Raw genomic sequence first — 12,440 nt, forward strand, 5'->3', positions numbered from 1 at the left:
GAAGGGCCATTCTTATGGTCTTATGAACTACTATAACAAATCCTGGGATGCAAAGGGATTCTAACCATGGCCACTCAGGACAGCCAGCAGTAGCAGGAGGAGACCGCTAATCCCTGTGTTCCCAAAGCACCCACCACAAAAGCTACAAAGGGACTCCCCGTGAGCTATTAGCAGGATGGAGCCTATGACACACAGAGGAGCAGTTATGATTCCATCAGCCGGAAGTGCTGAGCGCCTATGACTCTTCCTGATTTCCGCAAGGGGAGCTCCAGCACCTCTGGAAACCACACAACAAACAGCCTGGGCTGAGCCAGCACCAGCTGCCACTGTCACTGCTTGGAGACTGACAGGTGCTTCACTGCTGAGAAGCATCTCCACAAAGCACTGCAGGCACCCTAGGGACCTGGAGCGTGAGAGCTTGGGGGTGAGGCAGCCGTGTACAGCGTGTTTCTCCCTGTCTTATGCTGCAGCACAGTGACTGAGCTCTGCTCTTCATGCTGCGAATTGACTAATAGGAGATTAGTTTAAATCTCAAGCAATTTATTACCTCTGTCCCCACGTAGAGCTACAAATTACATCTATTCCTCGCTTGGTATCACTGGTTTCCTCTGTCCCTGTCAGCTACAGAAAGCAATGGGAGGTGGAAAACTTTTCGCGGGACTTTCTTCCACTGGGGAGCATCCAAGCTTTGCCCAACTAGGGCCACAGTGACCATTTACTGGGAATGGCACTGAATAGAGATTCAATTTGGAGCCAGCCTTGTGTTTAATAGGGGCAGGTGGCCCGCAGAGACTAGAGCGCCCCTACGCAGTGCTAGATCTGGATCCAAATGGAGCAGTCGATGCTGCAGCTCCCCCCGTCTGGACGGGCAGCCCACCCAGTCCCACCATGCAACGTGCCACCTTGCACTGAGCTGTGCACAGCCTCTGCAGGGGTCCCACAGCATGTGGGGGGAGCACCACTGCGGGTTGTTACTGAGCAGCTGAACGTGGAAGTCAGCACTCAGAATATGAACTGCTGCCGCTTGTGCTGCAGGAGCAAAGAGTTGCAATGGAGTCATGTGCTCTGATGACCAGCCACGAGGGGCAGCGTCGCTGATGTGGTGTATTGAGGACTGTGCTGGAATTGCAAGGTAATAATTTGCAGAGCGGGGGATGGTTCCTGCTTGCAGGCTCGGGGGCTCTGTAGGGCAGAGTGCAATCCAGGCCTAGCAGCAAGCTTCAGTCTGCAGTCAGCCAGCCTAAAAGAAGGTGGGCTGAGTAGGGCCTCATGCCTTAGGGAGCAGCCTGCTTTGTCTCTCTCTGTGTTTGGGTCCTGAGTGCTGCGTAGACTGTCGGTCCTTCATCAGTTGAGACTGAGCCGATCACAACACATCTTCCAATTTTCTCTTGCTCTGGCCATCCTTCGCCATGCTTGTCCATATCTCCTTGTTAGGAAATCATCCCACCTCTTCGGAGGCCGACCGTGTGGCCATTTCTGTTCATGTGGATACAACTCGAATATAGCTGCAGTCCATCTGTTGTCGCCGAGTCGGGCCACATGTCCCACCCACCACATTTTGTTGAGCCTGCTTTCAACAACGTCTCACACTCCAGACTGCTGCCTAATTATTTTGTTGGGGATGTGATTGTGGAGCAAAATGCCCAAAAATGTTCGTTCCAGAGCCCTCTGTGTGACAGACAGTTGATGTTCTTCAATCTTTGTCATAGAACATCGCTGGAAGCACGGTCGAGCTGAAAAGATTTGCACAAGTTGTTTTGCTCATCTTTCCTTGGAAGATGTCCTTGATGTCACTGAATGTGTGCCATCCAGCTTTTTTTCTGCACGACAGTTCACCTTTCTGATCATGGCACATGTTGACTTCCTGGCCCAAATAAACGTATTTATCAACCTCTTGGATCTACTCTTCTCCAAGAGTTATTTGGGTTCTTGGCAGAACATCTGATCTCATGTATTTCGTTTTCGACTGATTCATTTTTAATCAGACTTGACTACTTTTCGCGTTCAGTTCTTTAAGCACTCTCTCAAGCTGGGCTGTATTTTCAGCTATCAGCCGTATATCGTCTGCGAACCTGAGATGGTTTAGCCGCTCGCTGTTGATATTAATCCCACCTTTCAAGTCTGCTCATCGAAAAACCAATGCAAGCCAGACTGTGAATAATTTTAGTGAAACTGTATCTCCTTGTTTCACACTTTTCTCAATGGGGATTTGGAGGGGAGTATCAAACAGCAATATGTCCATGCTGCAGCCAGAGTTCGCTTCCTTTAGTAATGTGATATATTTTGTGCTGATGCCCTGTTCTGAAAGAGCTTCAAGAACGGTGTTAGTCTCTACGCTGTCGAACACCTTCTCGTAGACCATGAAGGCAATGCATAAATTCAATGTATTCCCTTGAATGCTCTAGTAGTTGGTTTAGAACGAAGAGGTGGTCTAGCGTGCTATAATTCCTTCGAAAGCCAGCCTGCTCTCTAGGTTGCTGTTCATCCAGGTTTCATGATAGTCGATTTGTTATTATTTTAGTGAACAATTTATAGATATGCGAAAGCAGGCAGATTGGGCTATTGTTCGCAATTCCAGGGCACAAGCTCTTGTTACATTGTAACCTTCCAGTCAGAGCATTTATGTTTTTACCTAACTTGTGTGTGTGAATATAACACCCCTCTCCTTGCAAAGCTCCAGCCCTGTGGAATTCCACCCCTGCCTGGGGGAAAACTCTTGATTGGCTGCAACCCCCACTGCCCCATCTCTATGGAAAGAGCAGCCAATCAGGGCTGCTGTAGGAAGCAGGCAGTGCTCTAACCCCACCCCATGAGCTGACATCATTTTCACGGGAGGTGAGGGGGAAGTAGAAAGAGCTCAGCCGCTCAGTGCAGCCCTGTTCCCCCTCCCCTCCCACGAGCAATGGATCAGTCTTCTCCCCTTCCCTGCAACACCTGGTGGGGGAAGAGACAGGGAGGGGAGCCTCTGGAGCTGCAGGAGAAGCAGGTGGAGGAGGGGGACACACAATGAATGAATTGGAGGCAGAGAAGAGCTGGTGGCTCTGCCCCATCAGGCAGCAGTGAGAATGGGGGGCAGATCCTCTTGCGCTGTGCAGCAGGGAACTGGTGACACTTGTTGCCCCGACACCTGGTGGGCAGAGGGCAGTTCATTAATCCAAACACAGCGTTGTATTTTTTTTTAAAAAGGCAGGATTCTGGGCAGAGCTCATAATCATTAGGGTGGCCACATGGGGGCTGCCTGAACCTGTGTGCCTGAACCATGCCAGCCAGGACCACCAAGGCTACACACCCCAGCATGCCCTGCTCCAGCATGTTCCCTGTGGAGACTGCGGTTCCCAGGCTGCACTGCTCCAGCGTGGTCCCCGTGCAGGCTACATGTCCCAGCATGCTCTGCTCCATCTTCCCTAAGTAGCCTGGCCTCAGTTCAGGCTTGCTCCTTCCCACAGCCAGGCCAGGGCTTGCCCCTATGGCAGACAAAGCAAAGCTGCCCTGTTAGCCCCTGGGCCATGCTTGGGCTGGTCCAGCTGGAAGTGGCTTGGGAATTAGTCCCTGAGCAAGTTTCCCAGGCACACGGCCTGGGCCCTTTGCCCCACTCTCCTCTCTGGAGCGCTGTCCCCTGGGCCCCAGCAGTCCTCATCCCCAGCACAGCAGCTGTGGAGTGACACTGGCCCCTAGTGGGCACATTTGAGACTGGCTGGATGCCCAGGGGCTCTGCTTCTGCAGGGCTCCATAGACAGAGCTGCTCCGATCTCGAGCTGTGGGCTCCTTCCCCTGCTCCTCCCTACTGTCCGCTACATTTTAGAGTGAATGTGGTGCTGGGAAAGGAGCCACCTCATCAGCCCTGGAGACCAAAGGCCTCTGATTACCCACCCCTAGGGCAGCCTTCGCAGCCCTGCCCAGCAGGGACCCCCTCACCACATCCCCCGGGGCCACCTGGCTGAGACTGCCAAGAGAGGGGCTGCTCGGTGTCACTGCAGATGGCTCTGCAATGTGTCCAGGGAAAGAAAAGCAGGGATTCACATGCCAGGTCGTTAGAGGAAGGGGCCTAGGAAGCCTGTACCTGTACCTCTGGGGCAGAAGAAAAGCGCAAAATGGAAAAAGGGCAACAAAGAGATCCAGAATAAAACCACCTGATGAGAAATGCTGCGCAGCAGGCAGTGACTTTGGAGCTGATAATGTGGACACCCGAACAGTCTGGATCAACTGGTTGGCAAACTGACTTTGCACCATTCTCTTGAGCGGCCTGGCGCGTCTCCCCAGTGACTTGGATTATAGTCTTGCAGAGGTGGTTGGAGTGGATTACGGCCTTAAGAATTTCAAAATGGTTGTGTTCAAAATATGATGGGAGTGTTAGTTTGCTGTGGGATTGTTTATCAATGACATTTTGACTGTTATTGCTGAACTTCTGAAATGATTTTTTATTCTATGATATAATCAGCCTGGGTGAAGATTTCCTATTTAAAACTGTATTAGGCATTTATGAATTTTAACATTTAAATTTCCCTTTCAAGCTGTTTAGGATGTTGCTAGCTAGAGATAAAGGTTTACATAGATTTAGATAATCCTCATCATTAATTATTTTCTCTATAAAACTAGAGCTAGAATAAATTAAGCCATTTAAGCAGTGGTACAAACAGCTGCAGGAGGAGGAATCTTTCATTTACAATTTCATGTTTTTCAAGCAGTGCACCAAGTAATACTCAGTGAGAGTGACTTGCATTACTCTTGTTTCAGGGTCCAGTTTAGACAGAAAGGGGTTATGAACATCCATCAGCTGCAGTATCTACAACTTCAGAGGCAGCTGCTGGCCCCACCAAACATACATCAGACAATAAGTGATCTGTATTGTTTTTAAAAAGACTTTCTTCATCATCCATAGTTTTGCTGGATGAGTTCATAACCAGGACCAGCAAATTCCAATAAGATTCCAGTTGAAAGCCTGCTCGGTTCATTTATGCAACAAATTCTCCCTTTGATTGATATAGTTCAATCAATACAACCAGGCTGTGCTTCACTGGCGGAGCAGATGCTGTCAGAAGGTTGCTTCAAAGATAATGGCCAATCACTCTGCAATCACATCAGCCAACTCCCTCAGCACACTTGGATGCTCTAGATCTGGACCCATGGACTTGTGTATGTCCAGCTTTTCTAAACAGTCCTTGACCACTGAGGGCTGCTCACCTCCTCCCCATACCGTGCTGCCCAGTGCAGCAGTCTGGGATCTGACCTTGTCTGTGAAGGCCGAGGTTTAAAAAAAAAAAAGCATAGAGTACTTCAGCTTTTTCTACATCATCTGTCACTAGGTTGCCTCCCCCATTCAGTAAGGGGCCCACACTTTCCCTGACCACCACCTTGTTGCTAACATACTTGTAGAAACCCTTCTTATTATCCTTCACATCCCTTGCTAGCTCTAACTCCAATTTTGCCTTGGCTTTCCTGATTAGCCCCTTGCATGCTCGAGCAATTTTATACTCCTCCCTAGTCATCTGTCCAAGTTTCCACTTCTTGTAAGCTTCCTTTTTATGTTTAAGCTCACTGAAAATTTCTGTTAAGCCAAGCTGGCTGCCTGCCATATTTGCTATTCTTTCTGCACATCAGGATGGTTTGTTCCTGCACCCTCAATAAGGCTTCTTTAAAATACAGCCAGCTCTCCTGGACTCCTTTCCCCCCTCATATAAGCCTCCCAGGGGATCCTGCCCATCAGTTCCCTGAGGGAGTCAAAGTGCTTTTCTGAAGTCCTGAAGTGCCACTGAGTTGAGTGCAAGGCCTTCCACCAATAAGGAAGTGGAGGTTGAATGGGTCCAGTGGGGACTTCAGTGCTTAGTGTGCAGCCCTAATGATGCATTAGTCAAGTTTCACATTTCACTGTTAAGGGAAAAGTGCCCAGCCATTCAGCCTGAGGTCAGTGGGTAGCTGTGACAACAGCAGACTAGTCATGCTGCACCTCAGACTGCCTGCACCCCCCCCCCCCCAAGAAGGGATCAGCTCCTTGTTCAGTTGCCTCCTTACACACTTGTGCTACCTGCACAGACAGATCCACTCCACTCCATTAACTCCCCAGGTCACAGAACTGCAGGTGTCCAGCGAGCAGAACCAAACCAACCAGCCGCCCGAGGGAAAGTTCAGTGCAACAGCTGCTCTGACAAGCTCTATTGCATTAGGACTGCAGCGAGCAGGAGATAGGATTCGCTTCCTGCCAAGCGTACAGTGCTTTGAAGGCAGGTGAGTAGGCACAGGACAGCTGATGAGCAGTCCCTGCTAGAAGTCAAAGGCCCTTCAAGGAGTCACATACATTTGCAGGGTACCACAGGTGAGTGGAGAGATTTCTTCTGAGCAACCAGCTCCCTGCAGGAGTCACCTTTGCACACCCAGTGAAACCGGACACCTCTCTACCTAGTTAGCACTTCCAGGGACAGAGATCAGAGCAGCAGTGAACTTGCCTCAGCCTACTGCAGCTACTGCAAGAGCAGTCCCCTTCAACTCAACCAGTCATTGTTTGCTTACCTGCCTCTCTTCAGGAGACTGCTGTCCCCAAGGAGAGAAGCTCTTCAATCAGAGGCCCTGGAAGTTATTAAGTTTCACCAGCAGAGAAAAACACAGTGGGAGATGCTTTCAGTGGCATTTGAGGCAGAGCCTGAAAGCGTTATTTCAGTGGGAATGTTCTTCCACTTTAAAAGAAGTTGTATTAAAGCAATGGAGTCGCAGGCCCATTGACACTGAGTCCTGCCCCACATCAGCAACCATGCCCTCTACAGAATGCATTTCAGACCTTTATTTTAAGAAAATCCATGTATTACAAAGAGTATACGAGAGCACACTGATCTTCCATGCACGCACACATCTTCCTGCAACAAGTCTCCTGTGACAAGGAGCTTTAACAGGGGGGCTGAATTAGATTTCACAGAAACTCAGTTCTCTGAGAGAGGGGGATTCGGTATCCATATCCTAGAGACCATGGAAGATTCTGCTCTTCTCCAGGAAGCTGTAGATTCTCCTTACAAGTTCATTCTAAACATGAATGAATGACATTTAAGGTAGCCCTACCTGCTGGAATAGGTTCTTGGGTGCTGGGGAAAAGTTCCCACTGCCTGTTCTCCTAGTCCAGTTTGGCACATTAATCATGTTCCACTGTACTCTTGGTTCAAATGATCCTATAGATTAACATGGCCTTTTGGTTGCCTTTTAGAAAAATAAGAAAGTCACTGATTGCCCAGCTCAGAGAGTGTGTTAAAGGGGATGCCGTCAAGCTGGCTAGGCCCAACGTTTACCAATAAATGAGGGTGCAAGTTGTCAGACTCTCCTGATTAGAATCTTCCTTCTCTCAACATGTCAACTCCCTCACCCTCAAAGGCGAGAGTGCGGCAACCTTGTTATTGCTCCTTTGCTGCTGAGGTCCAACAGCCACACTGGATTGCAGCACAGCTGTGAGTATGCATGGCATGCCAGCCATCTGCTCTGTGTGGCCTTTGCATGAGACAGTTCCCTTACCACTCAGAACAGAGAGCAAAGGGGTGGCATGGTGGGTACTTGCACCCTGGGCACACCAACCAAAACAGGGTTCAGCAGGGGTAATTTCAGGCCACAAGGCTTTGACAAGAGACCCTTTCCCCAGTGAGGCAGGAGGTAGCTCAGGAGAAACAGCACTGCCAGCGCTCATGAAGAGAACCCGGTTCACTTTAGTTCCTAGGCAAACTAATTGTAGATATTTTTAAATCCGCTTTACTTTAAAAAAAAAAAAGCTGCCTCAAATAGATTGTAGAGTAGGTAAACGCTGGGCCTAAACCACTGGCTCGCATTCCCTGGAATGACAGGACAATCCCATGGGGGATACAGGATTTAACACACGGGAGTGCCAACAGATTAACTGCAGAGGACCCTGGTCTAACCCGATGGGTAAGCCTTCAGAATCTTCACATCATCTGCTGGGCGATCTTGGGCATTTGTCTCCACCATGCCCACTCTGTTCACCACCCCGATCCCTTGGCAAACACGGCCAAAGATAGTGTGCTTCCCATCGAGCCACTGGGTTGGTGCCAAGGTTATAAAGAACTGACTGCCATTCGTGTCTGGGCCGGCATTAGCCATGGCAAGGATTCCTGCACCTTTGAAAGAACGGGTACAAGTTAGTAACCTGCCCTTAGGCCGAAGATCTGAAGCCAGTTTCAGTTAAAACCAAACCAAACCCAAAAACCAGATCAGTCTCTTCCTAAGCCAATTACTTCTGGTAGCAACTAAGGATCCAGTCATATGGCTTAATTACCAGGATCAAACATACAGCAAAAAGCTTCTTACAGTTATTCTCTACTCCTGTTAAACATCCTTTGTGTGCTCAGCTAGGGTAATTTTGATTAAGTGAGACTCACACACTGTAATTTGTTCCCATAAGGATGCCGGTGCATTGTAACTCCTGTATAAACAACAGAAGGGGGCCCAGGAGCCCTCGCAAGTTGAGGTCTTTACGAGCTGAATTAGAATGTAAGAACAGTTTAGTTGTATTACACAGGAAGCCTATCGCCACACTGCACTCCCAGGCGAGTTCAAAACATTGTGTTTGTAACAACCCAGCCGACCTTTACCTTGATTCACAGAAATAATTTTAAAGGCGGCAAACACATCATTCAGCCCTTGGGATTTGTGATTTAGCACAAGGAGTTCCACTGGCATTAGACCACTGATTAACTAGCTCAGTGGTTTGAGCATTGGCCTGCTAAACCCAGTGTTGGGAGTTCAATCCTTGAGGGGGCCACTTAGGGATCTGGGGGAAAATTAGTACTTGGTCCTGCTAGTGAAGACTGGAGGCTGGACTTGATGACATTTCAGGGTCCCTTCCAGCTCTATGAGATAGGTTTATCTCCATAACTATCCTTGGGAAGAGACTACTTAGCTGAAAACAGGACAGCTGCAGCATTAACTCTGCAGGCTTAGGGGTGGGTCATAGCTCCTCAATTCCATTTGTTTGAGGAGGAGAGGGTACCATATTATCGTTTATCTGTCTGCAAGGCGACCCTAGTTAGTTGTTACTTTTTCATTTCCTGCCAAGTCTCTTTAATGCTTCACTTGTTGTTAAGAGCTACCAAGCCTGCAGCCCTCACTTCACCCTGACTCCCAATGACTTCTGTATAAAGACAGTGAGACTGAGCCCTAAATTGGTGCTATGCCCAACCTGCAAGGTTAACAAAACATCCACACAGGTCCCTCAAATGGCACTTACCTGTAAATTTTAGTTCTGGATGAAGTTCATCTTCAAACTGCTTCCCATAAATGGATGCACCCCCTCTGCCTGCCCAGCGGAGAAAAGCAGATATGCCAATTCAGAAAGCCATGTTACACATTCAGGACCACGCTCACTGTCATACAAGTGCCAGCCAACAGTCTAGGAAATGAGGTTTGTTCAGTTCTTGTTCAGGTTTGTAACATGTGATGCTCAGCACAGGACAGATAGCTCAGTGGTTTGAGCAGTGGCCTGCTAAACCCAGGGTTGTGAGTTCAATCCTTAAGGGGGCCATTTAGGGATCTGGGGCAAAAACAAAAAACCCACCCTGTCAGTAGGGTGTCCCAATTTTGGAGTCTTTTTCTTATATAGACTCCTATTACCCCCCCCCCCCACCCCGTCCCAATTTTTCACACTTGCTGTCTGGTCACCCTAGATACAGCCCATCATTCAGTCCCCATTTCTGGCAGTCAAAGGTTTAGAGATACCAAGAGCATGGGGCTGGTCCCTGCCCATCTTGGTTAATAGCCATTGAAGAGCCTATCCTCCATGAACTGATCTAATTCTTTTTTAAATCCTGTTATACTTTTTGCCTTCACAACATCCCCTGGCACCAAGTTCCACTGGTTGACTGTGCATTGTGTGAAGAAATATCTTCTTTTGTTTGTGTTAACCATGCTGCCCATGAATTTCATAAGGGGTAAGTAAACACTTCCCTAGTCACTTTCTCCACAACAGTCATGATTTTATAGACCTCTATCATAGCCCCCCCTTAGCTGTCTCTTTTCCAAGCAGAACAGTCCCGGTCTTTTTAATCTCTCCTCATATGGAAGCTGTTCCATACCCCTAATCATTTTTGTTGCCTTTCTCTGTACCTTTCCCAATTCTAATATATCTTTTTAAAGATGGGGCGACAAGAACTGCATTGCACTGTTCAAGGACTGGCTGTACCATGAATTGATATTGTGGCATTATGTTATTTACTGTCTTAATAAGAACAGACTAGCAGTCATGTTGTAGGAACCTGCAAGTCTAGAACCATGGGGGTTAGGGGCTGCTGCCACTTTGACATTGCCACTGGGCGTTTACTCTGCTTCCAGGTAATGCAATCTAATAGGGCTCCCATTGCCACAGAATCAAAGCATCTCACAACCTGTAATGTATTTAACCTCACACACCCCTGTGAGGTAGGGCCATACTATTAGTTCCAATTTACAGATGGGGAGCTGAGGCCCAGAACAACTAAGGCTACATCTACGCTAATGGCAGCGTGTAGAGTATAGGAATTACACATATAGTTGCATACCACACTGAAAGGCTCCCCCCTTGCCAGAGCCTTTTCCACACTGCCTCCCCCGACAGAGCCTTTTTTCCACTGCTGGAATCTTTCACTGCAATGGGGAAAGACTCTGGCAGCAGGAGGCGGCAGCAGGAAATAGCAGTGTGGAGGTGGGAGGCACTGCTTGGGTGTTTATACAACGCGGAGGGTTTATACCCTAGGAGTTCAGGCATGTAAGACACTCTTAAGCTCTACCTCACCATCTACACTGCTGTTTATACGCAAGCTAGCTGGTCGTGCTTTTATCTGTACTCTACAGGCAGCCTGTAGACCTACCCTACATGACTTGGTCGAGATCATACTAGAAATCTTTATGGGCACAGGGAATTGAACCTGGGTTTTCCCAGTCCCATACTAGTGTCATAAACACTGGGCCATCCTTCCACTTTACTTTACACCTCCTTCAGTCCTCTGGCCTCCCTGGGATGGCCAGCCCTTGGGACGCCGAGGGCATACACTGGAGCAGGCAGCGTCACCACACATATGCTTCCTTGAGGTCTGCCAGGGAGGTTTAGCTCCCGCAGACACTCACGCCCCCTGCACCCATGAAGAGCAGACCAGGCTCCCAGTTGTGTACCCAGCGCACCGACTTTCGCTTTGGGCCTTACCTGTTCCCGTCGGATCTCCCCCTTGGATCATGAAGTCTTTAATGATCCTGTGGAACTTTGTGCCATTGTAATAACCTCGCCTGCCTAATTCAGCGAAGTTCTTACAGGTCTTGGGCGCGTGTTTCCAGTACAGCTCCAGGACAATGGTCCCCATGCTACAGGAGGGAAACACACCGAAAGGGCTCAGGGCTCCCCAGCGCCTGGGAGGGGCGGCAGCGGCGATCAGACCTACAGACAGACACACCCTGCGGGGTCTGCGGTGCGAGGGGCCAGTATCGTGCCGGCTCAGAGCCCGAGCACCCGGGGGCTCGCCTCCCACCCTGCCCGGCAGGTCACTTCCGCCCCCCGCCCTGGGCGGACACGAGCCAGCCGCCGGGCTCCGGGGAGCGGCTCCCCACGCGGAACACCCCGCCGCTGCCCACGCCACAGCCGAGGCCTGGGGCAGGCCGTGCTGTGAGCCCCGGACGCGCCCCCTCCCGCTGCCAGCCTGCGAACCGGGCTTGGGCGCCGCGCGAAGCCCCGGACCCGCCCGCTGGGCCGAGCGAAGAGACCCAGGCGGCCCCCGCGGGCAGGGAGGATGGAAGCTCCCAGCGGCCCCTCACGTGGTTTCCATGGAGACGGCGGGCGGCTGCCAGGAGTCGGGGGGCACCGCGGCCATGCTGCTCGCACGCCGGAAACACTCCGCCCGGGGGACCAGCAGCGTTGCGCACCTCCGGTGTCACAGCCAACCCTCTCCCTCCTCTTTTGGGACGCGGGCGGGTGCGCTGGGGGCCAAGCTTTCATTGGCCGCTCGGGTCTAAAACAGGCGGGGCGGGAGGAGCCACCAATCATCGCGCTGGGCGGTAACTTTGTTATTGTGACGTCCAGGAGGGAGAATTCGAATTTAGCCACGCTCCTTCCATGCCGTGATTCCGCTCGGCTGGGGCCTGTGCGGAGGGGCGGAGTGGCACCCCGGGCCGGGGCCGGACGGAGCGGGTGAGCGATGGGCGGGGGCAGCGCCGCCTCCCGCGGAACCACAGGGATACAGGGTGGGGCTGGCTCGGTGGTAGGGGGATTGGGGTGCGGGGGGTCTGGAGTGGGGATTGGGGGCAGGGACTGGAGTCACTCTCAACATCCACCAGTAGTGGGCGAGACCCACCAGGGGTCCAAGTTAAAACCCTACCAAGGGCCTTGGCCTCCCTGTGGGCCCTTTAACTTTGCAGGGTGTTGCCCGCAGCGGAGCGGAGCCGGCCCTCGCGACGGTGGGGCTGTTGTTACTCAGTTAACTTGTGTTTGGTTTATT

At 50.7% G+C, this 12,440-nt stretch overlaps 1 protein-coding gene across 2 annotated transcripts; it reads right to left on the reverse strand.

The window, feature by feature from the left end:
- Positions 1–6,710: 6,710 nt before the first annotated feature.
- Positions 6,711–11,937, reverse strand: PPIL1 (peptidylprolyl isomerase like 1). 2 transcript variants are annotated; one of them, XM_039537202.1, is made up of 4 exons: positions 11,761–11,937; positions 11,159–11,313; positions 9,212–9,280; positions 6,711–8,102 (listed from the first exon to the last, which is right to left on the reverse strand). In XM_039537202.1, the coding sequence occupies exons 1-4, from the start codon at positions 11,814–11,816 to the stop codon at positions 7,882–7,884; spliced, it is 501 nt and encodes a 166-aa protein (XP_039393136.1). In that variant the 5' UTR covers positions 11,817–11,937; the 3' UTR covers positions 6,711–7,881. The 2 variants fall into 2 exon arrangements, with proteins under 2 accessions (XP_039393136.1, XP_039393137.1); XM_039537203.1 differs by having other exon boundaries at positions 11,654–11,785.
- Positions 11,938–12,440: the final 503 nt, after the last annotated feature.

This window comes from Mauremys reevesii, linkage group 4 (assembly GCF_016161935.1).
Source record: "Mauremys reevesii isolate NIE-2019 linkage group 4, ASM1616193v1, whole genome shotgun sequence".
Taxonomy (NCBI): Eukaryota; Metazoa; Chordata; order Testudines; family Geoemydidae; genus Mauremys; species Mauremys reevesii.

Excerpts from the sequence above, each read along its gene's own strand:
- PPIL1 (XM_039537202.1), bottom strand. The coding sequence starts at position 11,816 with ATGGCCGCGGTGCCCCCCGACTCCTGGCAGCCGCCCGCCGTCTCCATG. Across the intron at positions 9,281-11,158 it reads GGGAGATCCGACGGGAACAG|GCAGAGGGGGTGCATCCATT; the intron begins GTAAGGCCCAAA and ends TCCGCTGGGCAG. Across the intron at positions 8,103-9,211 it reads TCCAGAACTAAAATTTACAG|GTGCAGGAATCCTTGCCATG; the intron begins GTAAGTGCCATT and ends GTTCTTTCAAAG.